Genomic DNA, 27,593 nt, shown 5'->3' with positions numbered 1-27,593 from the left:
GATTTGGGGATGAAAAATGGAAAACAAACCAATTAAATTGCTTACGGAGGAATTAGGTTTGGGATTAGGGGTTTGGGGTTTTGGATGGAGAATCAAAATGGAGGAAAGGATTGGGGATTACTACTTTCAGTGGCGGTGGTTATGGGGAATGGGGGAGTAGATAGAATTACAAGAGGATTTGGAGATTTGGGGCTTTGGATTGAGGGATGAGGGATTAAGGATGGATTTAGAATATAGAGGAGGGGTGTACTGTGAATGGAAAGAGAATATGAGGGGTATGGATTTTACGACAAATGGCAAGGGGATAAGAAGAAGATACGAAGTGGCGAGGGTACTCACTAGATGCGCGGGGATTGGATTACTGATTGGAGAGAGGAGCGGCTACGGCATGGATGGGTTTACTGGATTGCTCAAATGGGAGGTGGGGGGTAGTGCGTGGGGATGGGAAGGCGGGTATTGTGCAATGACCAAAAAGAGGGGGTGAGGGTAGTGCGTGAGGACCCCTTGCGCAAATGCGCATGGGTTTTGGGGCTAGTGTGTGAGATGAGGCCTGGTGCGAGAATGAGAGAGAGGGAGGATACGTGAGGGACTCTTCTTCTTCCTTTCTTTTTTTTCCTTTTTTTTTATTTTTTTTGTTTTATCATTGGATCAGATTTGGCTCTAATACCATGTTAGAATGGAGAATGGACAAGGACAGAGAGGAAGAAGAAGAGTGAGGGAGAAGATGATACACTCTCCACTAAGGAGTTCTCCCATGAATATGATGTATATATAGGCCCAAAGTAGGGCAACATGGTACAAAGAGACTACTGTTGGAAAATATGTTGAGGGTACTGTTGTTGATAGAAAACAGAAACTTGTTGCTTCAAGGCGTGATATCACTTTCCTTAAGACAAGATTCGCCCATACTAGTAGTGGGCAAAGGGGATCCGCGAATTGCCTCCAAGATACAATGAAGCCTAGTAGGGAAGCCCTACTAATGTTTGATGACGCGTAGCACTAGCGGAATCAAACCCGAAATGCCCTTCCGAAATTTCAAGCCTTAGAGAAATCTCTAGATTCTGTTTCTGCAGAAAAACAGTATCTAGAACAGTAAACAAAAGAAAAACAGTATGTAGAAATACTTGGGGATTTTTGTAGGAGTGTAGAAGAGAGTGTAAAGTCTGTCAGAATTGCCAATTCGTTTTTCTATATTGAAATGACTGAATTCTGCACATTTTGTAGACCACTTGGTGTCTTTTCAGTGTGAAAAACACCTCTACAGGGCACCTTTCCAGAATGTTTGAAATCTGACCATTAGATCGCACCCATTGATATTGAACGGTCCTGATCGATCCTAGATGTGACTGTTGGTTTGAGTAAAACCTCTCTCCAACCCAGTCATCGTTAGATCAACCATCTATGGTGTGCCTAAAAAAGTGCCAATAAAGCACCACTATGCGCCCTATAGCCCATTGCCCAGGCCGCGCGTGTGCGAACGGTGCGTTGCACCGTCCCGCGGGTCCAACCATGGGTTCAACCCAATGTGCAATCAAACAAGTAATAGAAAAGTGTAGTGCTTTATAAGCCCTTTTCGTTCTTTTCTCTCATCCGGTACGGGACTATCTTTTCAACTACACTTCTACATCCTTTTGTAAAAGCAAATCTTTCCAAGAAAATATTTTCTTTTTCCCAAACGCTTTTGATAAAACATTTTCCAAAACACTAAAACATGCAAAACACATGATTTTGAAAATCCAAAATCACTAACAACTACAGCCCCCTCAACATACTCATAATGACTAAACTACCATTCAACACTCTTCAGCAACATTTACCCTTTTCAGCTACATCTGTTTCTTCCTGATTTTGTTATGTACTAGTAGGGAAGAAATTGCGAACGAAAATTGAATTTATAGAGCTTGTGAGTTTCTATCTGCATACACAGGTCTATATACCCTCAAGTGTGTCCAGCTTCCTGAAAGCAAATCTAAATCTACTAAAGAGAAACACACATTATTGTAGAAGTAGTTTAACTTACAGATGATTCTAATGCATTAAAAAGGGGCATTGTAAAGTAGAGCTTTCATATATTGCAGTGTTTGGTATTTTGATTGCAGGGTGTCAGATTGTCATTGTCAAGTCGGATGTCAAAGAGGCATTACTGTAATTTTTTACGACTATTACATATTGGCCATACATACATATGTATATGAGATTAAGATAGGGTGGTTTGTATTCATGATATAGAATGGTTTGTATTCATGTACCACAGAATTACACATCTCATTCCAGGTTCTTACAGTTGTTATACTCTTTGAAGTACTGATTTTCATGAGGAATGAAATGCTCTCTCATGAATGAAAATTAACCATCATAAATACTTCATAAGACCAATAACCAATCTCCATTCATTGTAATCTCTCTCTCTCTCTCTCTCTCTCTCTCTCTCTCTCTCTCTCTCTCTCTCTCTCTCTCTCTCTTGATGACATAGGGTATCCCAACGCCAATTTTTAGGGCGGGACTATTCCCTACGGATGCACGCAATCACCCTTAAACCACGTGCATTGGGTAAGCCCGGTGCCATTCGAACTCTTGTCAATAGGGTGCATACCCATGACTTTTAAGCCAAAGAGCCACACCCGTACGGGTTCATTCATTGCAATCTTGATCCAGTTTTCGGCATAGTTGAACTACTATAGTAAAGAGTATTTTTTTATTTCTTCTTAAAATGCAATTCATGTCAGCTTGCACATGTCTTTTCCTTATACGCCCTTGTTATAAGATGACAGGTACCCAGATGAAGACGCGGGGCAAATACCCATGGCGTTTGTGGTGAGACGGCCAGGAAGCACCCTCAATGAATCACAAGTCATGGATTTCGTCGCGAAACAGGCACGTATAATTACTAATGCCCTGTTCATTTGGGATTATGACAACCAATTTCCACCCCCCAATCTGATTACTGGACCCATAATTGCATTAATTTTTGGTCCAATAATCAGTTTAGTGGGTGACAATCAGCTGCCACAATCTCAAACGAACAGGGCATAAGACTCAAATAATGATAAATTTGTAGTTGCATTCACATTTTGTGTTATGAAGTAAAACGAAATGCTTCTTCCAAAAAAGAAGCAATGGCGGATTCGTGATTGGATATCTCCTCTTGTTTTCTTCATGAATTCATCTGTATATCGAGTTCATGGAAAACATACAGGTTGATTTGGAACTTGGTTTTTGCCCAATGAATAAGTTAATTATATTTGTATTTACTCCCATAAATTTAGGCATTGTGCACTAAGTTTGTCTTAATTGATTGCCTTTTACCTTTTTACATAGGGCTGGCTAACATAGAGGCATGCATAACTTCAAGGGTTTCTATACCACCCCACCTCATATCAAGGATGAAATATGCAGTGATAAACCAATAAATAAGAAGTTTCCATTCACATGAATGTCGATTCCCGAGTCCATTACCATTACCTACTTGTTAACCAAAGTATCTTTATCACTGGCACACTTTCTTTATTTCCACATTTGGTTTTCCACCTTGTTTTTTTTTTTTTCTGAAAATTTTCAAAAGATATGATTTATCTGGTGCTATTCGAAATTGAGAATGTTGTTCATGTGATGTACTCTACTAAACACTGAGTATTTGAAAAAACTTTACATGGAACCATATGAGCATGGCAGATGTCTCTCTTTTTGCGATTTTTGGGCTCATTTGAACAAACTTTACTTGCTAATGCGCGCGCGCGCACACACACAAATAATAAATGCCTCTTTGGATGTCACCAGATTTGGTCGTGGTTTGCTAAAAGTATTATTTTAATTTAATCTTATATGCAAATAGGCTATTGATATCCGCACGACCATGTTTTGACAATGCGGCAAACTCACCTTGTTTTACATTTTTTTTTATTGACTGCTGAGAGCTTTTTGGGAATTGTAATGGCCTTTGACAGCTGGTTAAACGATGTAAAACAAGGTGAGTTCACCCCATTATGTAATCATGGTCCTGGGGATATCAGTAGCCTTAACTTCAAAACCTTTTGCACATAAGATTATATGCAAAAAAAACCATTAGCCAATAGCACTATCCAAAGAGGCCGTAAGTTCTTGATCAGTTTTTTATGCATATTTTCCTTCCTTTTAACTAAAGTGGACATGGAGAAATCTTTTTGATGGGGTTTTTCCTTTTTATTGTTTTTTTTTCTTTTTTAACACTTTCCCATTTTAATCCTAGGCTAAAGAAAGCAAAGAAGTGTTAATATCAGTTACTGTTACAGAGAACAAAAATCCTAATGATGTTTACCATTTTCTCAATTACCACTCAGTCTTCCTATGTGCACCAATTGCTAACTATTCTTGCTGCAGGTTGCACCATATAAAAAAATACGTCGAGTCGCATTCATCAACTCAATACCAAAAAATCCAGCAGGAAAGATCTTAAGAAGGGAGCTGGTCAGCCATGCTATTTCTCGCTCTTCCTCTAAATTGTGATTTTTGTTTGATCTTTTGATAATTGTTGTTTAGAGGAGAGGAGAATGGAGAGAATTAGTGAGTTGGAGATGAGCTCCTCATTTATGTATTTAACTATTTACATAAAAGAGAACAAGAGTACACATGTCATATTGCCTTTAGGCACATATACACTTCTAACACTCCCACCTCAAGCTGGAATGTAGATATCATACATTCCTAGCTTGTTACAGATATCATTTACCTTAGCTTTACTCAAAGACTTGGTAAAAACATCGGCTAGCGGATCCACTAATCTAGTGAAGGAAACACATACCTCGCCTTTTTTGTATTATCTGACATATGAAAAAACCGTATGCCTCTATGTGCTTGGTTCTCTCATGAAATACAGGATTGATAGTAATGTGAATAACAACCTTATTGTCAAAGTAAAGCTGAGCTGGGGATGATGAAGAGAAGCTAATCTCAGATAGGAGAGAGCACAACCAGATAAGCTCTCCACTCGTATGTGAAATGGCTCTATATTCTACTTTTGTGCTTGACTTGGAAACTATGTCATATTTCTTATTTCGCTATGACACTAAGTTACCCCAACAAAGGTACAATATCCAGTGGTGGATGTCTGGAGCTTCAATGGGGAAGAATTCTTCAACATGGTTGGTGCCCTTGAAAGTTGCTACGTAGCAGACGCAGGCCGCCCCCTGATCATCCTGCACCTTCCCGACACCACGGTTGCTAAGGAATTTCATCTTGAGGTGTTGTGTAGAGACAACGGCCTCAAGGTTATTAAGGGCTGGCCTACCGATGATGGCGTTGTACGCAGAGGGGACTCTTATTATTAAAAACATCCGAAGGATGGCCCTCTGGTAAGGCTCGGTGTCGAAGGTTACTGGGAGGTCGACTTCGCTTTCAACTCTTATCATCTCCTCCAAGAATCCGTGGACAAACCTATCCACTAGGACCGGTCTTTCAAACCCTGAGTGCATTCGCTTGAATGCGTCGTGGTGGAGAACATTCACTGAGCTCCCGGAATTGATCAGTATGTTGTCGACGTTGAGGTAGGCAATGACTAACCGAACGACCATGTCGTCGTCATACGGGGTGCCGATGCCCTTGTAGTCTTCGTCGGAAAAGGATATCGTATCCAGGTCGCCCGCGGTCCGAGAGCGTCTATTCGACCCAGGATCGGCGAGTTTCCAGGGGTTTCCTTCCCTGCTGGGCCTTGCGGGAGGTCAGCAGGCCTCAGGCCCTGGTCGGAGTCGCTCGTTCTTTGGGGCCCTATCGAGAACACCGGAGGTTCATCCATGAGGGGAGGTTGAGTTTCTCTGGGGCGGTAAACCCGACTAGAAACGGGAATTGACTCTACTTGCAACAATTGCTGGGCTCTTAGTTGGTGGTGTCCTTGGCTAACTTTTAGTTGGACCTAAGAACAGTCCCACGGTTGGCGCCAGTCTGATGATGCTGAAATGTGGTCTTTTGATCCAAGGGTTGGTAAAGCTCCAATCTGTGACATCCCACAAATGATGGGAGTGACGAGTGAGCTTATCGGAGGGTGTCCATGGTTGAAGATGAAGTAGAAATGAAGAAGGCTAAAGAAAATTCTTACAATCCAAACACTAGTTGACAAGCACCATTGGATGATTCCTAGCCATCAATTTTCGGATACGCAAGTGTTATCTAGACCATTGATCTCTGATCATAAGGCGAGCCACATGGTCTTTGGTAACATGCCAAATTAAGATCCCATCCATAAAATTAAGTCCTAAAACAACTTTGATTTAGCTTTTGTCGAATCAAGGGGTCAAGATCACCCAATCAACATGAGGTCAACAGAATGGGAACAAATTCAAGGGCTAGGATCACCTGATCAAGGTGAGGTCAAACGAATGGCTCCAAGGTTATAAGAAGCTTGCTTGGTGAACTATACCATGTGAAATAAACTGGAAGTGTTTGGTAAATATTTTAAAGGGATTTGCTAGAGACCATCGTAGAAGACATTTCACAGCAGGGCTGGTGCATGTGACATCAGCCACCTCGGATGAACTAAACGAAGAAGACAAAAACAGCTGAAAAGTGAGTATGTGCAGCTGCTCTCATATGCAACAGCCCAACCGCGAAATGCCTTCTGCGATGGTCCCTAGTGAATCCCATATTTTAAACCACTCATGATAATACTTAAGTTTGAATTGAGATAGAAATATTACAAGGAAAACCTTATTAATGTAGAAACAAAGTAAGTATTAAGCTTTTGCTTCTCTAATTGCAAGCTTTATTAAATCCTTCCTCAATATTTTACCTGCGTCCTTCCTGGGTATGGAATTCCCAGTTGATACTCTTCTTATTTTCTTGTACGGTGCAACCTACACCCCACATTGAGTGAGAACAATATTAATCATCAAACCATTTAAGAAGTAGGACCCCTATCTTCTTAATCTACACAATTTTCCATTAATATCCGCACTCCCACTTTTTGATAACGATACTCCTCTATATAATGAGACTGTTTCACCTCCGTCGTGACGAAGTCTAGCATCACCCGTAGATTAGCCTTTTACTCTTTTGTGAAGAGCTGGTATTAATCTCATTTAAAGGGGATATTTTTTTTAAAATAATATCGGCCCCTCACAATATGAGTGGAAGGCTGATTTATGGGCCTAATTGCGACCATGGTTTTAAATTTTGAGATTTCGGTCGGGACTGACACCGAAATTTCGGGCACTTACTCGAAATAGTATTTTATTTTGTCCAAAATTTTGGTTCAAAATTCCGAAAAATTTCTCCCAAAAACCTGTTTTTATTTAATTAATTTAATATTTCACCGAAATTTCGTATCGAATAAAATATTGTTTTTATCGCTTCGCCAAATTTCGGCTGAAATTTCGATTTCAGTGGGTCCCAGAACCGGTACCGAAACCGAAATTTAAAACCATGATTGCGACTGAGGTGAAATTGTATCATTGTATACTACTAGCATTCTTGGCTCATGCAGCGTAAAATAATGGGTCCCACCCACCCCATTGAAACATGGGGGTACAAACGGGTGGGCCCCACCAGGTCGTGGATGGAGATCGTGGGACCCATCCCAAAATGGCGTGCCTCATCTGATGCATTGGTTTGGGTGCAGTTGGTGGGACCCACTGTCAAAGCGTGGTGTAAAATTGTGCCCCCCACACTATGTATGGAGTTGGGTGGAGACAGTGGCCCACTCATGGTGTAAAATGGTGGGCAATGGTGTAAAATGATGGGCCTCACCTTAGCAAGACCAAGACATGCTTTAAAACAATGGGCCTCACCTTATCAAGACCAAGATCATTAGGATCATCCTATGGATCGAGATGATTTACGGCGTACAATCAATTAAGGATCTGGCCCAAGAAATGAACGGTTTGGATCATCCTATGAAGTGGGCTCACAGTACTTTTTGAAAAATAATGGACTTATTCTTCATCAGATTAGGATAACGTGGGTCATCTTATGATCGTGGACCTCCATATGAACACCTTTTCTTAGACGAGAGTGTGGCTTGGAAAAGAAAGACGAGTAGATGGTCTAAAGCTAACCACTGAAGGCATCATTCCTGGATTCGAGGAAAAAGACTCACTTTGGTGGTCCTAGGAAAAAATGGGTCGTGGTCCAAATCCCTCTATTATGAAAGAAAGGCTTTTGCGAACAGATAGATGCCGACCTTCTCCCCCATGTCTATCATAGTTTGAAGCACAGGGCGGCTTTCATCAGGGTTGTAAGGGGACAGGCTCGTTCAGTCGAAGCGGTAGGGCACACACATTTGGTATTCAAGCTTTGGTGGTGCTCTAGCCCCTCAGTTGACCTGGTTTCTTCGGTTGGTTCGGCCCATTATGTTGATCTAACAGCCGCGCAGCAGCAGCGGGTAGGCCTAGCAAAAACAGACCCGCGGGTCCACCCAGCCCACTCGTAATTTACGGGTCTAGGTCACTAAATTAGTGACCCGTTGAAATTTGACCAGGCCCGTACGGTTCCCATCAAAAGTGGGCCGGGCCGGGTGGACCCACGGGTGAATCATGTTAAGGTCCTATAAAAGAAGTCTTCACTCTGAAAGCTAATGAAGAAGACAAAGTGTCACATCAATGTTGAAAACTAGGAACGTTTGAGTACACCTGGCAAAAAGTGAGCTGGATCCGCGGGTCCACCCGGCCCTCCCGTAAATTACGGGTCCGGGTCACCAATCATTGACCGGTTTTAAATTGACCCACAGGTCCACCCGGCCCGTACGGTTCCCATCAAAAGTGGGCCGGGCCGGTGGACCCACGGGTGAATCATGTTAAGGTCCTATAAAAGACGTCTTCACTCTGAAAGCTAATAAAAGAAGACAAAGTATCACATCAATGTTGAAAACTAGGAACGTTTGAGTAGACCTGGCAAAAAGTGAGCCGGACCTGCGGGTCCACCCGGCCGCCCGTAAATTAAGGGGTCCGGGTCACCAATCATTGACTAGTTTTAAATTGACCCGCGGGTGGACCCGGCCCGTCACAACTGGGCCGGTCCGGGTGGACCCGCGGGTGACCGTAGAGAAGTGCAAAAGGTTTTATTTTGGCACCTTACTTTTTTTTCCGTAACTGTCATAATTTTTTCTTTTTCTATGTAGTTTTTTCAGTAATTGTTTTTTCTTAATTTTTCTACTTTGCAACCTTTTTTCCGTAATCTCTCATTTAAAACTTACTACCCCTGATTATTATTTATTGCTATTATTTAATGCTAGCCACCTTTTCACAAATCGTACTTCTGCCAATCTTTGCAATTTGCACCACGTCGACAATAAGACAAATCTCTCAAACAGTGAACATAAATGGTTGGCGAAGGTGGCTAGCAAATCCCTATACAAACAAAAAAAAATCTTAAAAAATATGTCAAAAATCCGGGTGACCCGCGGGTCAACTCGGCTGTACGGGCCGGGTGCGGATCCAAGCTTAGTGACCAGTAAAATTTCCAGGCCTGTTGGCCCGGACATGTACAGGCCGGGTCAACCCCAGCCCGGGCCGGCCCACCCGTTGCCAGATCTACGTTTGAGCATGTGAAAAGCTCACAATCTCACGGCAACTTTGATTACTGCACTAATCATTCATCAATCAACAAGATTATTGAAAAAAGACTATCAATTTTGACCGTTTGGCTCATCCTACAGCGTGGGAATAAAAAGAAAAAACAACAACTGGGTGACCAGTGGGTCCACCAGGCCCATACATGTCGAGTCTGGGTGAGGTCATTTGTGACCCATAAGATTCCGGGTCATTTGTGACCCGGCCCGTACCTCCCAGAGCCGTACGGGTTGGGTGAAACCCAGCCAGGCCCACCCGTTTGCCAGATCTAGTAGCGGGTAGTCGCCCCACCACCTTCTTCTACGACAGAGTCAGAACTAGTCGCTTGGTGAGCTCTTTCACTGCTAACATAGCAAGCTTATCCCCCACTATCTAGATTACACACTCTTGATCATTAGAATTCATTATAGAAATTGCTTAAAAAAATTTCACTTTTAGCCTCTTTGTAAAAGATATTTACCAGGGCCCACTTTTGTCGATCCTGGATGATCCTAGGCCTTTGATCTAAAAGCGTCCATTAGGGTTCTTGCAAGAAAATTTAAACCCTTGATTTCTTAGATCTTTTATCATACGCATGTGATTTGAGGATGGAACTTCCACCATTTTACACTTGACTGGTAGACCCACTATTTTACACCTCATGTTTTCTCATAGGGTGAGGCCTGCTATTTTACACATCCAGTATTGAGGTGAGCCCCACCATCTCTACCCAAACCTATGCACAGGGTGGATCCCACCAATCTTGCCTTAATGTTAATATGATACGGGGTCCACCATCACTATCCAAACCTATGCATTAGGGTGGGCCTCACCAGTTTTGGAATGGAGCCCATCATTTTGCACCCATCCATAGCATGGGTCCGGAATACTAGTATTCTATAGAGATCAACTGTCTTGATCTTGACGCGTGTAATTTAAACAACAGTGACCATCCTCAATTTAAGTTCCGAAACAAATCAGGAAACCCGGAGAAGTTGACCGTTTCCTCCATCTCCCTTCACATGTTTCCTCTTATATATATTCCATAGATTCACCCTCTCTGCCCCTAATCCAATTCATTCAAACCCTTCACCTCTCTCTCTAATGGCCGAACCAAACACCCCATCCATAGATCCAAAATCTGGCTTCTGTTACAAAACCAAAACCTTCCACACTCTCCGTCCCTCCCTTCACCTCCCACCACAAAACCTCCCTCTCTCCGTCACCTCCTATGCCATCTCTCTCCTCCCCTCTCCTCCTCCGGAAACCACCGCCCTCATCGACAGCGCCACCGGAAACCGTCTCTCTTACCCCGAATTCCTCCTCAAAGCCCAAACCCTAGCCTCCTCCCTCCAAAACCTAACCGGCCTTTCCAAAGGCGACACCGTCTTCATCCTCGCCCCAGCCTCTCTCAAAATCCCAATCCTCTATTACTCCCTCCTCTCCCTCGGCGTCATTGTTTCTCCGGCCAATCCCGCCGGAAGTCCTTACGAAATCTCCCGCCAAATCAAGCTCACCCGCCCCGTCATTGCCTTCGCCTCGTCAGCCACGGCACACAACCTCCTTCCTCTCCCCAAACCTACTATCCTCCTTGATTCTCCTGAATTCGAATCCATGATGATACATTCCACCCCCACCAATGGGCCCCACCGAAACGTGATAAAGCAATCTGATGCGGCGGCGATTCTCTACTCGTCTGGCACGACTGGGAACGTCAAAGGCGTGGTTTTGACTCACCGGAATTTCATCGCTCTGATCGCCGGGTATGGTGATATGAGCTCGGGTTGACGCTTTTTTGTTGTTGGCTGTACGCGTGAATTTTTAATATTAAGGAGTTCTTAGGTTTTGAACCCAGATTTTTTACATGGTGTAAGCCCACATAGTCCAGTATTTTTTTTCAAAAATTACCATGCAGGTGATACAAGCATACAACCCTACTAACTATAGAGGAATTGCATATATGGAAACATCCATATATCGGAGGCTTAGTAGGATCCTCCTATGAAAATGATCCCATGGCTTACTATATGAAAAATACTGGAATATAAGGGTTTACACCTTATAGAATCTATTGAACCCAATAGCTATAATACCATTTATTATTTAGATTTTTTTTTTTTTTTTGATTGGTAAGCTGAGGTCAGGCAAGACTGCACACAAGAAAAGAAAAAAGAAAAAGAAATTACAATGTAACAAAGCAAGACCTGAAGAATCCAATACAATGACATCGAGACAAAGGGAGGGAAGGCCGAAGGGTGGTAGGGGAGCATTTATTTAGAGTTGGTGTTATTTAATTAATCATTTTATACTTCAACAGGTACGTTGCGTCCCGGCCGGATCTTGAATCACCGATGGTAGAGCTTCTGACGGTGCCGCTTTTCCATATATTTGGGTTTTTTACTATCTTGAGGGTTATTGCATTGGGTCAGACTTCGGTTTTGATGGAACGGTTCGATTTTGTGGCGATGCTACGGGTGGTGGAGAAGTTTCGGGTGAACGGAATGGTGGTGACTCCACCATTAGTGGTTGCAATGGTGAAGTCGGAGGAGGTCGGAAATTACGATCTGAGCTCTTTGATGGCGGTCGGATGTGGCGGAGCTCCGCTAGGGAAGGAGGTGGCCGAGCAATTCCGATCTAAGCTTCCGAACGTGGAGATTGTTCAGGTGAGTGGATGGAGTGGATGGATCTTATTGTTGACTGCGTTTTGTATGGAGTGTTGATGGAAGGTTCTGTAGATGCACAACCAAAAAAATAGACACGTGGACAGTTTGGGATGGCTCTACAGAACTTGCGTATGCTGCTAGCATATCCCATGAATCTTAATTCTTTTATTATAGGTAAGATGGGGTTAAGCAAGAACGTACCAGATATCATTGATAACAAAAACATAAAAGGTACAAAGAGGGGGCCCTAGTAATGGGACAATCCCTGAACAACAAACAAAGAAAAGCCTGAAAATATCAAAAATACAAAGAGGGCTTCAGTAACAGTATACTTCGGATTAAATTCGATAGTAGATGGTCCCCATGCCGTCTTCATAGGTAATGGAATTCAGCTCTGGGACAGGTTTCCCAGCTGAATGTCGGTTCCTTTGATTGGACAGCCTACTTTCGAGAAGAAGTCAGCTCCTCGATTTGTGTCTCTCCGGGAGAAGGAAGTAAGGGGTTTTTCCATTGTTGTTAAATGGGGAGTTCCACCTTCTAGATTTCTTGCTATAGTAACTTGGACATGCCCCATAATTTCTCCGTTTTAGGAAACGGAAGCCATATATTAGCCCATCTTTTTACTTGGGACAGCCCCTTTAGGGTAAAAGAGTAGTGGGCCCCAGGCCTACATAAAAGAATAGAAGATACATTAGGGGATGTCCCAAGTAAAAAATGTGGCGAATATATCCCTTCCCTTTTAGGATATCTGCTTAGTATGATCCAAACCAGTCATTAATTGGGCCACAATGTAAATAGGTTTTGCCCCCAAAAATCATTTCCATAGGATGATCATAACCCTTCGATTTATAGAGATTTCTATTATGTACAGTCCCTCTATAAATCGAAGGGTTAGGATCATCCTACGGAAAAGATTTTTTTGGGCACAACCTATTTACATTGTGGCCCAACAAATGGACGGTTTGGATTAACCTAATTTAACTTTGTTCGAAATTTGTGATTTTGTTCTGAGTTACTAATCGTACATATTTGAATCAAGAAGAGTGAATTTTGTGTTAATTGCACTGAATTCATTTTCATGGTTTCCAAAGAATGGATACACATTTGTCACAATCATTGTTTTAAGACACGCATAGATAGATTACAATCTTCCAAAGGATTCATTAGCCAACCCCAACTAGTTTGTGACGGAGGCTTAGTTGAGTTGATATAGATTAGAATCTTTAATTCTATAATCACTATCTTGCACTTTGGAGGTGTTGATGACTTGATGAGAGTTCTGATGCTTCCTTCTTTAACTAATGTAATGCCTATTCTAGAGCTGATGTAATTAATGAGTTCTTCCTTCTTTTCTTAGGGGTATGGCTTGACCGAGTCTACGGGCAGTGTGACAAGAACAATTGGGCCCGAAGAGAATCAACATTATGGGTCAGCTGGGCGTCTTACTGAGAATCTAGAAGCCAAGATAGTCGATCCCGTTACCGGTGAGGATCTATCTCCGGGCCAGCAAGGGGAGTTGTGGCTGCGAGGGCCAACTATGATGAAAGGTAATGATAAGATGTTCTTCACAAGCCTAGCAAAAAAATATAAAAAAAAGGACAATTTCCATAGTCGTGTTCTCTTATTCTCTTAGCCTCTGTTGGCTTGCCACATGCTTGGCATTCTCAAGGATATCCCAAGTAGAAAAATGCTTTTTTGGTAACTTTTATGGTGTTTGGTAGCCAATTTAGCACCACAATCCCTAGATATTACTTGACAAGATTCAAAGCTAATTAATGCTTGTCTGGTTACGTGGCACCCATGCTCCCTACTTATACCTTCAATTGTTGAGTTTAAGTCCAGCCCAATAAGGGCTTATTTGGAATTTGTTTTAACTAGAGGGACAATATGGTCTTTCTATATATAAAGCATATCTCTAAGTGCAGCCCTAATCTTTGGCAACACTAGAACAACAAAAATAGTAGGAAAAAGAAGTGAAATTCACAGGAAATAAGGTTTCTGTGCAGCAGTGATCAAACCGACAATCGGAGGTCAATCCGTGGTCCGATTGAGCTGATTTTTGGACAGCCGGTTTGTGACATCTTGATCTACATTCTGAACGGTTGGATTGTGATTTGGAGTTCTCTAAATTAGGTTTCTTGGTTATTTACGGACAGCAGATTTTGGGTGAGATCTTCACCATTTTCTTCACCTTTTTTCTTCTTGTTTGGATTGATATTGTTGCTCTATCTTCACTCATATTTGTGGATTCCATTGTTGTTGGAATGGGGGATGTTTATCCCATTGATGATGTTGAGAATTAAGTTTTGTACCTAAAGTATTATAGTGGAGATTTGGGTGGACTCCAAGAAAGGTCCCGTGGTTTTTATCCTTCACGTTGAAGGAGTTTTTCACATAAAAATTCTCTTGTGTTGATTGTGGTTGTTTGTTGATATTTTTTGTGGTTAGTATATTTCCATTGTTTGTGTTCAATCGTTTCCTCACAGGTTCGATCAAAGTGGAAAAAAGGTTTTTTCCCAACATAGTGGTATCAGAGCGTTCGGCTTGTTTGCACACAAGGTGTTTGTGATATTGCTTGAGAAAAGCAAGGTTGTTTTTTACTTTGATTGAACGATGAAAATGAATTTGAATAGAATGATCAGCTTGAATGGAAGGAATTATCATGTTGGAGGGGTAAAATGGAAGACCTTCTATATGTGAAGCGTTGGCATCTATCGGTGTTCGGCAATACAAAACCTAACAACATGACCGATGTCGATTGGACTCTTCAGCATAAAGTTGTGTGCGGGTTCATTCGACAATATGTGGATGATAATGTTTTGAATCACATCAGTAAAGAATCATATGCCAGGACTCTATGGAGCAAGCTTGAGTCGTATGCGCGAAAGACCGGCAACAACAAGATGTACTTGATAAAGCAATTTATGGGGTTGAAATATAGAGATGGACAATCTATATCCGATCACTTGTATGAGTTTCAATGAGTGATAGACCAGCTTTCAGCCATGAATATTAAATTTGAAGATGAGGTACAAGGGCTTTGGTTGCTTGGTACTCTACCAGACTCGTGCGAGACATTTCGTATGTCGTTGAGTAAGTCTGCTCCTAATGGTATTGTCATCGTGGACTTTGTTAAGAGTGGAATTCTAAATGAGGAAATGAGAAGAAAACCTCAAGGTTCTTCGACCTACTCTGAAGCTTTGGTTGCCGAAAGCAGGGGGAGAAGTCAAAGTAGAGGTCCAAAAGGTACAAGAGCCGAAGTAAGTCACGTTCATGGAAAAATGATGTAGAGTGCTATGAGTGTGGCAAGAAGGGCCATATTAGGAAAAATTGCTTCCAGCTGAAAAGGGAGAAGAAAAATAGTAGTGACAACAATGAGAAAAAGGATCATAATGATAATGATCGGGTCGCCACCGCCACTGAGGAACTTGTCATTGTATGTTATGATGATGATGTTAATTTTGCATGCAATGAGACGAGTTGGGTCATTGATAGTGGAGCTTCGCTTCATATCACATCAAAGAAGGAGTTCTTTACTTCCTACACGCCAGGGAACTTTGGCACATTAAAGATGGGCAATGATGGCTTGGCCAAAGTTGTAGGTGCGGGAGATGTGTGTTTGGAGGCAAATAATGGAACAAAGCTGGTTCTCAGAGATGTCAGACATGTACCAGATATTCGTTTGAATTTGATTTCAATTGGAAAACTTGATGAAGGGTTTTGCAATACCTTTAATAATGGATAGTGGAAACTCACCAGAGGCTCATTAGTTGTGGCTAGAGGAAAGGAGTCTTCTTTATATTTGTTGCATGCCAAGATTTCCAAGGGTATATGTAATGTTGTGGAAGATGGGAATGCAACTGAGTTGTGGCACAAGCGACTGAGTCATATCATATGAGTGAGAAAGGTATGGGCTTATTGGCTAAGAAGAATTTACTCTCTGGAGTGAAGAGTGCAAAACTTGAGAAATGTGCACATTGCTTGGCCGAAAACAAAGAAGAGTTTCATTTCAAAGTCACCCTCCTTCGAGAAAATCAGATTTATTAGAATTGGTACATTCAGATGTTTGTGGTCCAATAAAACCTTTAACACTTGGTGGTGCTTCTTACTTTGTTACCTTCATTGATGACCATTCCAGAAAACTTTGGGTTTATGCTTTAAAGATGAAGGACCAAGTGTTGGATGTATTCAAGCAGTTTCAGACTTCAGTAGAGAGACAGACAGGAAAGAAGTTGAAATGCATCCGGTCAGACAATGGTGGTGAGTACATCGGACCATTTGATGAGTACTGCAGACAGCAGGGTATTCGACATTAGAAGGCACCTCCTAAAACACCTCAGTTGAACGGTATAGCAGAAAGAATGAACAGAACATTGGTTGAGAGAGTCAAATGCTTGATTTCATATGGCAAATTGCCAAAATTCTTTTGGGGTGAGGCTTTAAGTACAGTGGCTCATGTTATTAATTTATCCCCCACTGTTGCTTTAGATGGTGATGTGCCTGACAGAGTTTGGTTTGGCAAGGATGTCTCTTATAACCATCTAAGAGTATTTGGCTGCAAAGCATTTGTTCATGTTCCGAGGGATGAGAGGTCCAAGTTGGACGTCAAGACGCGACAATGCATCTTTCTTGGTTATGGTTCTGATGAGTTTGGCTATAGACTTTACGATCCATTTGAGAAGAAAATTGTGAGGAGTCGAATGTTGTTTTTGTTGAGAATCAGACCACAATGGATATTGAGAAGATAGAGAAGATAGTACCCCGATATTCTGATATTTGGGTTGATGTTGACTCAGCCCCATCCACTAAGTTGCAGAGACAGTTGCAAGATCAGGTTGAAGGCGATAGTCAGTATAATGTTTAGGATCAGATTTCGTATCAGATTCAGAATGACCAGCAGAGTGCAGATGATAGTAATGCTCAGGCAGATGATGTTGTTGATGTTCAGCAGCATGCACCTACAGTTCCACCAGCTACCGCTTTGAGGAGGTCTACCAGAGACCGACATCCATCCATTAGATACTCTCCTGATGAGTATGTGCTACTAACAGATGCAGGTGAGCCTGAAAGGTTTGAAGAAGCAATGGAGGATGCGAACAAGAAAGAATGGGTTGATGCAATGCAAGATGAGTTGAAATCGTTGCATGACAATCTCACCTTTGAATTGGTGACGTTGCCTAAGGGCAAGAGAGCTTTGAAGAATTGATGGATTTATAGGTTGAAGGATGATGAGAATTCTTCACATCCTCGATACAAAGCTAGGTTGGTCGTTAAGGGTTTCAGTCAGAAAAAGAGAATTGACTATGATGAGATCTTATCGCCCGTTGTGAAAATGTCTTCAATCCGGGTTGTCTTGGGTTTGGCAGCTAGTCTTGATCTTGAGGTTGAGCAAATGGATGTGAAGACCGCTTTCCTTCATGGTGATTTGGATGAAGATATATACATGGAGCAGCCAGAGGGTTTCAAAGTGAAAGGTAAATAGAACTATGTTTGCAAGCTAAAGAAGAGCTTATATGGGTTGAAGCAAACGCTGAGACAATGGAATAAAAAGTTTGAGTCTTTTATGGGGGAGCAAGCCTGTAAGAAGACAACTTACGATCATTGTGTCTTTGTGAAGAAGTTCTCAGAAAATGACTTCATCATTTTACTGCTCTACGTGGATGACATGCTTATAGTTGGTCATAATGTTTCAAGGATTGAAAAGTTGAAGCGAGATTTGAGTAACTCGTTTTCAATGAAAGACTTGGGTCCGGCTAAGCAAATTCTTGGTATGAGGATCAGTCGTGACAGAAAGGCCAAAAGGTTATAGTTGTCTCAAGAGAAGTACATAGAGAAAGTGCTTCAAAGGTTCAAAATGGATAAAGCTAAAGTGGTGAGCACGCCTCTTGCTACACACTTCAAGTTTAGTAGGAAACAATGTCCATCGAGTGAGAAAGAGGTGAAAGACATGGAAAGAGTCCATTATGCATCCGCCGTGGGTAGTTTGATGTATGTAATGATTTGCACAAGGTCAGACATAGCTCATGCGGTTGGTGTAGTTAGTCGGTTTACTTCAAATCCAGGAAGAGAGCATTGTAATGTAGTGAAGTGGATCCTACGATATCTCTGTTGCACTTCTAGTTTGAAACTTTCATTTGGAAGTAAGTAGCTGATTGTTGTTGGGTATACTGATTCAGACATGGCAGGGGATGTTGACACCAGGAAATCTACTTCAGGCTATTTGGTCAATTTTGTAGGGGCAGTTGTGGCTTGGCAGTCAAGATTGCAGAAATGTATTGCCTTGTCTACAACAGAGGCAGAATTCATCGCAACAACTGAAGCTTGCAAGGAGTTGCTTTGGATGAAAGGGCTTACAGAGGAACTTGGTCTCACTCAAGAAAGGTATGTGCTACTTTGTGATAGTCAAAGTGCTATCCACCTCGTGAAAATTTTCACTTTTCATGCGAGGTCGAAACATATTGATGTAAGGTATCATTGGATACGAGACATCTTAGAATCCAAAAGAGTTGGAACTACAGAAAGTACATACCGAAGCCAATGATTCGGATATGATGACAAAGGCACTTCCGAGAGAGAAGTTTGATTTTTGCCGGCATGGATTTCACTTGAGGAGTCAGTGTTGGAATCTCCCTCATTGGGCTGGAGGGGGAGATTTGTTGGGTTTAAGTCCATCCCAATAAGGGCTTATTTGGAATTTGTTTTAACTAGAGGGACAATATGGTCTTTCTATACCTAAAGTATATCTCTAAGTGCAGCCTTAATCTTTGGCAATACTAGAACAACAAAAATAGAAGGAAAAAGAAGTGAAATTCGCAGGAAATAGGGTTTCTGCGCAGCAGTGATCAGACCGACGATTGGAGGTCGATCCGTGGTCCGATTGAGCTGATTTTTGGACAGCCGGTTCGTGACATCTTGATCTACATTCTGAACGGTTGGATTGTGATTTAGAGTTCTCTAAATCAGGTTTCTGGGTCGTTTACGGACAGCAGATTTTGGGTGAGATCTTCACCATTTTCTTCACCTTTTTTCTTCTTGTTTGGAGTTGATATTGTTGCTCTATCTTCAGTCATATTTGTGGATTTCATTGTTGTTGGAATGGGGGATGTTTATCCCATTGATGTTGTTGAGAATTAGGTTTTGTACCTAAAGTATTATAGTGGAGATTTGGGTGGACTACGAGAAAGGTCCCGTGGTTTTTATCCTTCACGTTGAAGGAGTTTTCCACGTAAAAATTCTCTTGTGTTGATTGTGGTTGTTTGTTGATATTTTTTGTGGTTAGTATATTTTCATTGTTTGTGTCAATCGTTTCCTCACAGGTTCGATCAAAGTGGGAAAGTGTTTTTTTCCCAACATCAATGCCATCCTCCTCAAAAAAGGAAAAATTCCTCGAGTAGAATTTTGCTCTCTCTCTCTCTCTCTCTCTCTCTCTCTCTCTCTCTCTCTCTCTCTCTCTCTCTCTCCTCTTTCTATATACTGGTAATGACACCCCTTCCCATTACTCTTATTAGATTAGCAACCAAACACTACTTATCATTATTCTACAAGGTAAATCCTAGGTAGATCAAACATTATAAATGTTTGTCTTGACTACTTATTAGGAGGTAACTATCTACATCCAAACGGAGCCTTAGGTAGCACAAAAGCTTGGATAGTCTAGGGGTTTTTCTTTGCATGTGGGTGCCACATCAGCAAAATATCTTGTTTGGTTGCCAATGCAGCATGAAATCTTCGGAGACTATCAGACAAGTTTCCTAGGTAATTATTGGCATCCATGTCCCCTCATACCTTCCAAGCCAAATTTCTAAAAAATGGTGGAATTTGGCATGGAGAATTTTGCCCTCTCTCTCTCTCTCTCTCTCTCTCTCTCTCTCTCTCTCTCTCTCTCTCTCTCTCTCTCTCTCTATATATATATATATATATATATATATATATATATATATATATATATATATATATATATATATATATATATATATATGACACCCCTCCCATTACTCTATGAGGTTAGCAGCCAAACACTACTTATCATTATTCTACAAGGTAAACCATAGGTAAATCAAATGCTTGTCTCCTCCCCAATGACTACTTTACCACTACTCTACAAGGCAACTAACTACATGCAGCCAAACTACTCATTGTGGGGATACGATAAATATTTCTTAAAATTGTTTATAACAGTGTTAATCTATGTTATCTATCCAAATGCTCTACATTTATCATTTTGTTGACTTATTTTGTTACATCTATATTGTGACCATTCAAAAAAGTTTTTTTTTTGTTACAGTCTATTATATTGTGGTACCTAACAATGATGAGCTCATCATCTCTTAATCTAGAGCAGTACTTGTACCATTAATTTCACACGTGTAGCCATGTCCTCTCTAGTTAAAATTTGCTTAAGATATCAACTCTATGGCTCATTTGTGACTTGTCAAAAAGTGGTCGATACTCAGCTTTAACTTAATGTGAGGCATTGTAAGCATGTTGATGAACTCATTCCATAACCCATTGCGAGCTGGTTGACTTGACAAGCACTTGATTGGTAATTACCATGTAGCTGCAATATCAGCAATTTCATGCCTAATTTTTGACAACCTCACCTTAAGAACGTTCAACGCGTCATAAAACAAATTCGCTAATGCAAGTAGTATCAGAGGAAGAATAAGAAGAAGAAGAAGAAGGCATTCTACGCTTTCTGATTTCTAAGTCTTTTATTTTATCATGTAATAAGAGTTACAATTGTGTCCCATTTGTCAACTTTGTAAGCATTATAAACTCTCATTTAATTCGAGTAATACTGTTTTTTTTTTCCATTTTCAACAGTTTATTTTGATATCTGAGTCTTTGTTCCAGTTTCTTCTAGATTTGGTTTGTGCTATTTTGTAGTTTGTTGTTAGACGATTGTTTCTGCTACACTTGGAACTTATTTTCTTCAGAACGTACAATATGATCTTCTCCGTGTTTTCTTCATGTTATACTCTTGTTTGAGCACTATGTGACACAAATCTTACATCTCCAAAGTGATGGCGGGGTGAGTACACCTTCCAGAAATTTCATACAGGTTGCCTCTCACATGTAATCTACCAACAACTTTCATTACCACACATATAGTCCCAGAATGGTGCAGCAGAATGGAAGCACAAACACTGGTTAGATGTGATGTGAATAAATGTTTGGTTATCACAATAGTGTTTTGTGGGATTATCCGTTCTTATTCCAATCTCTGAGTAGTATCTTAAGCCATTGTTGTCCTTCAAGTAGAGCTAGGCTCTGGTGTTGAGCCTAATAGCGGGCAAGACTGTCCCTTGAGAGTTAATCCCTTACAATTGTGTAAATCCTTTGGCTACCAATCAGGCTTTATATTCCTCTATCAACTCATCCGCTTTATATTTGACAATGTATACCCACTTATACCCGCTCACATGTTTTCCTTTTGGGAACTCAACTAGATTCTCTGTGTGATTCTTTTCTAGCACTGATATTCCTTCTATCATTGCTTCTTCCACCGCAGTTGAGCTAAACCATTTGAAACTATTTTGAAATAGAGACAGTAGCGATTGATGAAAGATATGCTCTATAGGAAGGAGATAGGTAACTCATGAAACAAAGTAGAGCAACCGCAAGTAGAGCAAGGCTGAGTAGTATCTTAAGCCATTGTTGTCCTTCAAGTAGAGCAAGGCTCTGGTGTTGAGCCTAAAAGCGGGCGAGACTGTCCCTTGAGAGTTAATCCCTTACAATTGTGTAAATCCTTTGGCTACCAATCAGGCTTTGTATTCCTCTATCAACTCACCCGCTTTATATTTGACAATGTATACCCACTTATACCCGTTCACATGTTTTCCTTCCGGGAACTCAACTAGATTCTCTGTGTGATTCTTTTCTAGCACTTATATTCCGTCTATCATTGCTTCTTCCACCGCGGTTGAGCTAAACCATTTGAAACTTTTTCAAAATAGAGACAGTAGCGATTGATGAAAGATATGCTCTATAGGAAGGAGATAGGTGACTCATGAAACAAAGTAGAGCAACCGCAAGTAGAGCAAGGCTGAGTAGTATCTTAAGCCATTGTTGTCCTTCAAGTAGAGCAAGGCTCTGGTGTTGAGCCTAATAGCGGGCGAGACTGTCCCTTGAGAGTTAATCCCTTACAATTGTGTAAATCCTTTGGCTACCAATCAGGCTTTATATTCCTCTATCAACTCACCCGCTTTATATTTGACAATGTATACCCACTTATACCCGTTCACATGTTTTCCTTTCGGGAACTCAACTAGATTCTCTGTGTGATTCTTTTCTAGCACTTATATTCCTTCTATCATTGCTTCTTCCACCGCGGTTGAGCTAAACCATTTGAAACTTTTTCAAAATAGAGACAGTAGCGATTGATGAAAGATATGCTCTATAGGAAGGAGATAGGTGACTCATGAAACAAAGTTATAAATGGGAAGAGAAGTATAGGATCTCTTCCCTTGTGTAAGGCAATGGACAAGTTAGAAGGTAAATCTGAAATAAGAAGCAAAAAATGGATTATTACTTGAATCAAAGGCCTCGTATAATCGTATTGTTGCTGGTTTGGGGGCAGTTTTATGTATTTAGGAATTAAATAATTTCTTATTTTATTATCTAGTAATTGTAATTGTAATTGTTGGTTGGATCCAAACTTACCAATCAAATTTTTTTTTATAGTAATTGTATGTACCGAGTAGAACCCTTCATTTATAGTTCATGCATGCATAATTTTCTTCTTCTCAGATTAACAATATCTGACATATCTGCATATTATCACAATATCTTATTTTAGAGAGAGACAGTCTAACAAATGAAGAAATTTAGTGGACTGAGGTATAGTGTTTATTAGTCAGTGTTTATTAGTCAATGAGTGAATCACTCGTTGGATTTCCTGAAACTGAACCATGAAGACCACATGCGATATTTTTATCAGCTGATAAAGGAGTGCAATGCCTTTTTATTTCTTGATGACAGATCGTTTTCTAAGTCATGAATAGCCAATTTCTCGATCAGTTCTGTCTTTGATCAATACAATACTGCTTGTTTAATTCTGTTACACATATTTAATTTTCCCATTTAGTTTCCATTGATAAAGCACCAGACAATTACCACTTGTCTTGGTGCATAAAGAAGCAGCGCAAGTCAAGGATTCAATCCTTTAATAGGATTAGGAACCTGTTTGAAGTTTTTAATCCATATAGTTAATATATTACTTTATGAGTAAAGGGTTTCCGCGCTCGAGTGCAAAAACAGGGGTGGGCCCACTTTGTTGGGGGGATCCAAAGCATTCATTTGGAAGGCGCTTTCATGGATAGGGTGTCCTAAAAAAACAGCTCCATTGGATCATCTTAGGGTGTTCATTTGTGGGGTGAAAAATGGTCAGATTAGTGGACAAACAGTATCTGTCCATTTTCACCCCCACAAATGGACGCCCTATGATGATCCAATGAAGCTGATTTTTGGTACACACCCCATCCATGATAGTGCCTTTTAAATGAATGCTTACGATCACCCCAACAATGTGGCCCCACCCTTGTTTTCTGCGCTCGAGCGCAGGAAACCTTTTCTCTTACTTTATTTATTATAGATAATATATTATTTTATTTATTAATTTTTGAATGGAATCTGTTGATGTTAGGGCAGGTTACATTGGCGACGATGATGCGACTGCGTCTACCTTGGATTCAGAAGGCTGGATGAAGACGGGTGATCTATGTTACTTTGATCATGATGGATTCCTCTTCATCGCGGACAGGTTGAAGGAACTGATAAAGTACAAGGCATATCAGGTAATTATATTAGTTTTGAAAACCTTGTGTGACAATGGTCACTTTTCTTCATCTATTTCATATTGGACCACATGCAGGTTCCCCCTGCTGAGTTGGAGCAAGTACTTAAATCCCATCCAGAAATTGCTGATGCTGCAGTTGTTCCGTACGTATATAATTGTGTTCTTGCCTATCTATTGGCTAATTTTGTTGAATTTTTTTGGGGTTTGACACACAAATAAATAAATAAATAAAAGTTGTAATCTACATCAAATCCTCTGTAATGTGCAAGAACTAATAAATGTGTCTTCCAACTGCTCCTGTTATTTGCATACATGTTTTCTCAAAATGATCCAACTCAACTGAAAAAAGATTCACCTTCCAATACTGAGATATGGTTATGGAACATTTCCATGGCATCAGGGAATATGGATGGAGCCGTCCCGATTTTGGAAAATTATTTACCACTTTTCGTCTATTACTGGCGGAAGAACCTTGTTAAGTTGTTTTGAATGACCTACTAGAACATAAGCAACATACATATGATCTTTTGGCTCCCACAATCCATATCACATAATTTCAACTTCTCTGCTATCTCAACCCCTCAACACTTCTTACTTTATGCATATGGAGAGAGAGATTTTTTTAATGCATCTTTACAATTCTAGCATATTAGATGTAACGTTTGGAGTGACAGCTGGTCAGTAGAATTAGTAGGAGAGATTTACAATTGAAATTGAGACAAATGCTAGTAAAGAAAGCAAATGAACTTTTAAAATTTCTCAGTTGTCTTAAAAATCTATATTTTTCCATATTTAATTTTTATTGAGGGAAGCTTTAACACATTTACCTTCACATCTGTTTCTCTTCCTGATTTAGTTCTGGACTACGAGAGAAGAAATTCAAAACGGAAATTGAATTTATCCTCTATTTTCTCTAGAGGTTGTGCATTTCTCATTCCAGGTTCTTATGGTGGCTGTACTTTTTGAAGTACCGATTTTCATAAGGAATGATATGCTCTCTCATGCCTGAAATTTAACCATTGTAAACATTCCATAAGGCCAAATACCAATCTCCATGTACTGCAATCTTGATCCCGTTGTCGGCATAGGTGAACTACTGTAGTTAAGAGTAGTTTTTATTTCTTCTTAAAATACAATTCATGTCAGCTTGAACATATCTTTTTCTCATTTGTCCTTGTTATAAGATGACAGGTACCCCGATGAAGACGTGGGGGAATTACCCATGGCGTTTGTGGTGAGACAACAAGGAAGCACCCTCAATGAATCACAAGTCATGGATTTCGTCGCGAAACAGGCACGTATAATTACTAAGAGCAAGATACCCAAATAACAATCACTTTTAAAATTTGTAGATGCATTCACTTTTTGTGTTATGAAGTAAAATGAAATGCTTTTTCCAAAAAAGAAGCAATGGCGGGCTCGTGATTGCATATCTCCTCTTGTTTTCTTCATGAATTCATCTGTAAGTCAAGCTGATGGAAAACATGCAGGTTGATTTGGAACCTGCGCAATGAATAAATAAACTATATTTATATTGACACCCATAAATTTAAGCATTGTGCACTAAGTTCGTCTTAATTGATTGCCTTTTACCTTTTTATATATAGAGCACACTAACATAGAGTCATGCATAATTTCAAGGGTTTCAATACCACCCCACCATATCAAGCATGAAATATGCAGTGATAAAACCACACGAATGTCAATTGCTGAGCCCATTGATTGCTTGTTAACCGATCTTTATCACTGGCACAATTCTTTTATTGCCACATTTGGTTTTCTACAGTATTTTTTTTCTGAAAATTTTAAAACGTTATGATTTATCCCATGCTATTCGAAATTTAGAATGTTGTTCATGTGATGTACTCTACTAAACGCTGAGTATTTGAAAAAACTTTACATAGAACCATATGAGCATGGCAGATGTTTCTCTTTTTGTGACTTTCGGGCTCATTTGAACAAACTATACTTGCTAACACACTTATATAATAGGTGCCTCTTTGGATATGCCACCAGATTTGGTCCTTGTTTGCTAAATGTATTATTTTAATTTAATCTCATATGCAATTGAGCTATTGATATCCGCACTACGATTTGATAATGAGGCAAACTCACCTTGTTTTACATTTTTTAATTGGCTTCTGAGAACTTTTTGGGAATTGTAATGGCCTTTGACAGCTGGTTAAACCATGTAAAACAAGGTGAGTTCGGTCGAGTATGAAAACATGGTCCTGCGGATATCAGTAGCCTTGCGAATAATACTCATTTAATTTGATCTTCTTTACAAATAATATATTTTAAAACTATGTTAAACATTATTTGCAAATTTTCATATTTAACTTCAAAACCATTTACTATCCAATGTAGGCCATAAGTTTCTTGGTCAGCTTTTCTTATGCATGTTTTCCTCCTCCCTTTGACATGAAGAAAGTTTTTTTTTTTTTCTTGAAATGGATGAATAAAGTTCTGTTGATGGGGGTTTCTTCCTTTTCTTGTTTTTTCATTAGGTTTATTTTACATTTATCATTTTAATCCTAAGCTCAAGCAAGTAAAAAATGTTAATATCAGTTACTGTTACAGTGCACAAAAATTCTAATGTTGTTTATCATCTTCTTAATCACACTCAACTCTCCCTACATGCACCAATTTGCTAACTGTTCTTGCTGCAGGTTGCACCATATAAGAAAATACGTCGAGTCGCATTCATCAACGCAATACCAAAAAATCCAGCAGGAAAGATCTTGAGAAGGGAGCTGGTCAGTCTTGCTATTTCGCGCCCTTCCTCTAAATTATGATTTTTGTCTGACCATTTTGATAATCGGGAGCTATACATGACTATGAATGTTCATACAAATTGTTGGAATTTGGGTGCATTTTTTCATTCTTTTTGTCATATGTAATATACTCAAACTGTTGCAACTTGCAACTAAATAAAGCTTCTGGTTTCTGATTTATGTACTCATTCTTCGCCCTTCAGATTTTCTGACCATTATTAGGCCTGGCCCATTCTATGGCCTTTTCCTTTTAGATTTTGGCAACCGATTGTGAGTCCAAAACCGATTATTGGATCTAATATCAGTGTTGGACTCACAATCGGTTGTCAAAATCTAAAACGAACAGGGCGTGAAGAAAATTTCGGACTGACATATGAGTAGCCACAATTTCTCAAGTCATGATGATGTTCAGCTATTAAGTGAAACCTTTAAGTGCTCTTAATCACATCAAGATGATTTGATATTAATGCTTGGATTAAGGATTAGTTAATGAATTAAGTATTTGGCTCTATAATGACATCATACTGATTGACTTGAAGAATAACCACAATTACTTAGGTTATGATAATGTTTAGTGATAAAAGGGTAACATTCAGGTGGATTCAATCACATTAATATGATTGCTTGGGGATTTCAAATCTGATAAATGACAGCAAAAGTTGGGATTTGCTAGGTAATTTTGCGAAAAGACATTTTGCAGCTCACTCTTGCAAGAGAGAACAGCCACCACAGATGAATTGAATTAATAAGACAAAATCTGCTAAAAACTGAGCCTGTGTGGCTGTTGAGATCATGCAAAAGTGAGACGAGAAATGGCTTTTCATGAAATTTCCTAGTAAATCCCCCA

General features: G+C 40.2%; 2 protein-coding genes across 2 annotated transcripts in view; both read left to right on the top strand.

Annotated features, from left to right (window-relative positions):
* LOC143860486 (4-coumarate--CoA ligase-like 9) overlaps nucleotides 1-4,611 on the top strand; it is a 30,792-nt gene extending 26,181 nt beyond the window's left edge. The window contains exons 6-7 of the mRNA XM_077371158.1: nucleotides 2,772-2,874; nucleotides 4,357-4,611. Of these exons, the coding sequence (XP_077227273.1) occupies nucleotides 2,772-2,874; nucleotides 4,357-4,482 (229 nt within the window). The 3' untranslated portion in view covers nucleotides 4,483-4,611. The remainder of the gene's footprint in view (nucleotides 1-2,771; nucleotides 2,875-4,356) is intronic.
* Nucleotides 4,612-10,599: 5,988 nt separating this feature from the next.
* Nucleotides 10,600-26,926, top strand: LOC143860487 (4-coumarate--CoA ligase-like 9). Its single transcript, XM_077371159.1, has 7 exons — nucleotides 10,600-11,275; nucleotides 11,830-12,175; nucleotides 13,533-13,722; nucleotides 23,825-23,970; nucleotides 24,048-24,115; nucleotides 25,164-25,266; nucleotides 26,642-26,926. The coding sequence occupies exons 1-7, from the start codon at nucleotides 10,617-10,619 to the stop codon at nucleotides 26,765-26,767; spliced, it is 1,638 nt and encodes a 545-aa protein (XP_077227274.1). The 5' UTR covers nucleotides 10,600-10,616; the 3' UTR covers nucleotides 26,768-26,926.
* The last annotated feature ends 667 nt before the right edge of the window (nucleotides 26,927-27,593 follow it).

The sequence above is a fragment of the Tasmannia lanceolata genome, unplaced genomic scaffold (assembly GCF_043159265.1).
Source record: "Tasmannia lanceolata isolate RefF3 unplaced genomic scaffold, GAP_Taslan_0.1 ptg000037l, whole genome shotgun sequence".
Taxonomy (NCBI): Eukaryota; Viridiplantae; Streptophyta; class Magnoliopsida; order Canellales; family Winteraceae; genus Tasmannia; species Tasmannia lanceolata.
Note: the sequence above shows the minus strand (reverse complement) of the source record. Positions and strands in the feature narration are given on the sequence as shown.

Bases quoted from the DNA above. Each gene is read 5' to 3' on its own strand.
- LOC143860487 (XM_077371159.1), top strand. From the start codon at position 10,617: ATGGCCGAACCAAACACCCCATCCATAGATCCAAAATCTGGCTTCTGT. The intron at 11,276-11,829 runs GTATGGTGATAT...ATACTTCAACAG, and splicing joins TTCATCGCTCTGATCGCCGG to GTACGTTGCGTCCCGGCCGG. The intron at 13,723-23,824 runs GTAATGATAAGA...ATGTTAGGGCAG, and splicing joins AGGGCCAACTATGATGAAAG to GTTACATTGGCGACGATGAT.